The 3015-nt window shown below is 47.6% G+C and overlaps 1 protein-coding gene across 2 annotated transcripts in view; it reads right to left on the bottom strand.

The window, feature by feature from the left end:
- Window positions 1–1739: 1739 nt before the first annotated feature.
- The window catches only part of LOC114626521 (glutathione S-transferase theta-2), a 3569-nt gene continuing 2293 nt past the window's right edge, over window positions 1740–3015 (bottom strand). Inside the window, exons 1-4 of one of the 2 annotated variants that reach the window (XM_028773934.1) lie at window positions 2833–2915; window positions 2550–2700; window positions 2288–2461; window positions 1740–1986 (exon numbers count right to left, since the gene is read on the bottom strand). In XM_028773934.1, the coding sequence (XP_028629767.1) occupies window positions 1777–1986; window positions 2288–2461; window positions 2550–2700; window positions 2833–2900 (603 nt within the window). In that variant the 5' untranslated portion in view covers window positions 2901–2915 and the 3' untranslated portion in view covers window positions 1740–1776. Of the gene's footprint in view, window positions 1987–2287; window positions 2462–2549; window positions 2701–2832; window positions 2916–3015 lie in introns of those variants that run through there. The other variant, XM_028773933.1, reaches the window with a different exon arrangement.

Below are 3015 nucleotides of genomic sequence, written 5' to 3'. Positions count from 1 at the left end.
TTTTTTTTTGGTTTTTTTTTTTTGGTTTTTTTCGAGACAGGGTTTCTTTGTGTAGCCCTGGCTGTCCTGGAACTCACTCTGTAGACCAGGCTGGCCTCGAACTCAGAAATCCGCCTGCCTCTGCCTCCCGAGTGCTGGGATTAAAGGTGTGCGCCACCACCGCCCGGCTTCCTATGGTTTTCTAGCCCTAGAAATACTGTTGAGGTTTGATCTTTTGGTACATAGTATAATGATAAATATTGCGTCCACCCCCCCCCCCCAGGGCCTGGTTGCTCCCAGGAACAGGAGACTCCATATATACAACGTAACCTTGCTCCTTCATTTAAAACTATTGGTTAAATAAAGATGCTGGCAGCTAATAGCTTGGGGTTCCTGGGCTTGGGGTCTGAAGAAACCACAAGGAGAGGAAGAAAGGTGGGGAGAGAAACAGACATCATGGGGTAAGAATCTTGAAATCATGGCCATGAGGGCTACCCAACTGGAATTAAGAGCAGCCAGCCCAGATGGACCATACTAAATAATAACTCGGGGTTATCGATAGCAAAGAAGATTTGAATAGCACAGAGGGTAGATATCCGCCCAGCTTTAGTGCTGATAAATTGTAAGTTCAGTGAGATCTTTTTCCTGGGAGTTGAATCATCAAAGGCGGGGTAGAAGCCTCTGATTGAGATGAAATATTTTCTACGATAGAATACTGACTTTCCCAAAGTGATGACCTCTGTGCTGATCTAGCTGTCTTTGCAGCATGTTTATATCTTGCTAATTACTGTTTTCCATTTTCCATTTTGCAGTAATACCGTGACTCGCTTGAGGAAGTCAGAGGACAGTTTTGCAGTGCTTGTTTCTCTCCTTCTGCTACCTAGACTCTGGCGACTGAACACAGGGCAACAGCCTCAGCTATAAGTATCCTCCTAAGCTGACCCACCTGGTTGGTCTCTTAATTCTTAATATTAAATCCTTTCGGTTGTGAGTTCTTGCCCACGGAACACACAAGGAGGTTTTCATAACAATGCAAATAAGTTCTACTGTTTGTTGTTACTGGCAAACCACCTGAGGAGATAAAAGTGTTTGCTCAAAGAAATCGTATTTATTCTACACTTCAAAGACCAACTCTTGTAAAACATCATCCATATCCCTGAATGGTTTGTTGTTATAATAAAATTTTTTTGCCTGTGTAATAATTTTATGTGGATTGTTATGTGGCTTTTCTTTGATGAACCATAATGTTTTACTGAGTCGTAATTTTATTCCATGCATATTACAGGACAATGTAGTAAAACCAATAACTTTTTATTCTTTAAAATATTCGGACTCGCCGGGCGGTGGTGGCACACGCCTTTAATTCCAACACTTGGGAGGCAGAGGCAGGCAGATTTCTGAGTTTGAGAGTTCGAGGCTAACCTGGTCTACAGACTGAGTTCCAGGACAGCCAGGGCTACACAGAGAAACCCTGACTCGAAAAACCAAAAAAAAAAAAAAAAATCAGACTCTTTATTATAATAAAACACAGATGTCTACCAACTTTTGATTGGTTTCTTTTTGGGTGTGTTACTGGTTTTGACTGTGAGCATCTTTTATATATTATTGATTTGGGTCTCCTATAGGTTGTGTATGCTGTACCTCAAGAGAAGCATGCTAAGGATAAATGGTATCCCTTTTGAGCAAAGCTCCTCCCAGAGCCAGAAGGGGAACCGGGAAAAACTGGGGCAAGAAGAAATGATAAGAAAAAAAAAAGAGGCGAAATACAAAATGAGTCTTTATTGCTGGTCAGACCACTCAGGGAATCCTAGCAATTCGAAGGTGCATACTAGCATGGGCCTCCGGAGGAGGTACTGGTAACGTTTTCTTGGCTGCCCGTCCCAGGATGCTCAGGATGAGGCTATGAGCCTCCTGACACAGCTCAGCACCCAAGAATGCCTCCACTCTCTCTCGCCATGCCGTCAGTTGAGGCCGTCCCTCAAACAGATTATAGCCAAGAGCCACCGGCTGTAGGGATGAAGATGTGAAAGTCGGAGAGATACTGAGGGTCCCATTGCAGGCAACTCTGCACAAGCATCATGGACACAGCCCCATAGGCGGTCTGGGGCACTGTGACCAGATCCGGGACCTGACAGCAGCCAGAAGCTGTTGCCTCCCACGCCCTGACCCCCCCCCCCACCTAGACAGGAAACAAGTCACACAAAGTTCTCTTCTGTGGTTCTGGCTTTTCCCAGACCACGGTGCTCCTGACTTATGGCAGTGGCAAGGAGAGTCCCACCATAAGCTACTCTACGCGCTGGTCTCATACCTGCATCAACTCCTCCAGAAACATGAGATCCGCTAGCGTCACCTGCTGGCCAGTAAGGAAGGCCCTGTCCCTGAGGAACTTGTCCTCCAGACGTTGCAGAGCCAGGGCCATACTATTTCTGTTCCGTTCCACCTTCTCCTCGGGAACCTGGACCCCAATGAGCGGCCCCAACACCTGGTAGAACAACAGATGTGCTCAGTGTATAAGCCTGACTCTTACCAGGTGCCCCAGGTTCAGGCCCTCCCCCGAGGACTCCGGATACCTTGGTCCACAGGAGCACTCCAAAGGTGCCACGGATGTTGTCGGCATGCCAGCCCAGGTATTCGTGGACTTGGGCACGGGCCTGTAGGTCGGCCGGGTACCAGTGGTCTGCCACCTGGTACTTGGAGCTCAGGTAAATCAAGATGGCTGTGCTGGGAACCATAAGAAGAGAGTCTATAAGGACCATGGGAAGAGGGGATTTGAGGACCTTGGATGTTTCCCACTCCTTGGCGGGGGGCCTTAAGAATTCTCACATTTGAAATAATTTCTCTGGTCTCACTCACCACCTATCCCTAGCTCTCAATGACTCTTGCCTGTCCCCAGAGCGTTCCTTCTCTGCTGTGCTGTGCATGGAACCCAGAGCAACACACACACACACACACACACACACACACACACACACACACGGGGGGGGGGGTGGGGGAGAGAGAGAGAGAGAGAGAGAGAGAGAGAGAGAGAGAGAGAGA

The sequence above is a fragment of the Grammomys surdaster genome, unplaced genomic scaffold (genome assembly GCF_004785775.1).
Source record: "Grammomys surdaster isolate TR1022 unplaced genomic scaffold, NIH_TR_1.0 237, whole genome shotgun sequence".
NCBI classification, from domain to species: domain Eukaryota; kingdom Metazoa; phylum Chordata; class Mammalia; order Rodentia; family Muridae; genus Grammomys; species Grammomys surdaster.
Note: the sequence above shows the minus strand (reverse complement) of the source record. Positions and strands in the feature narration are given on the sequence as shown.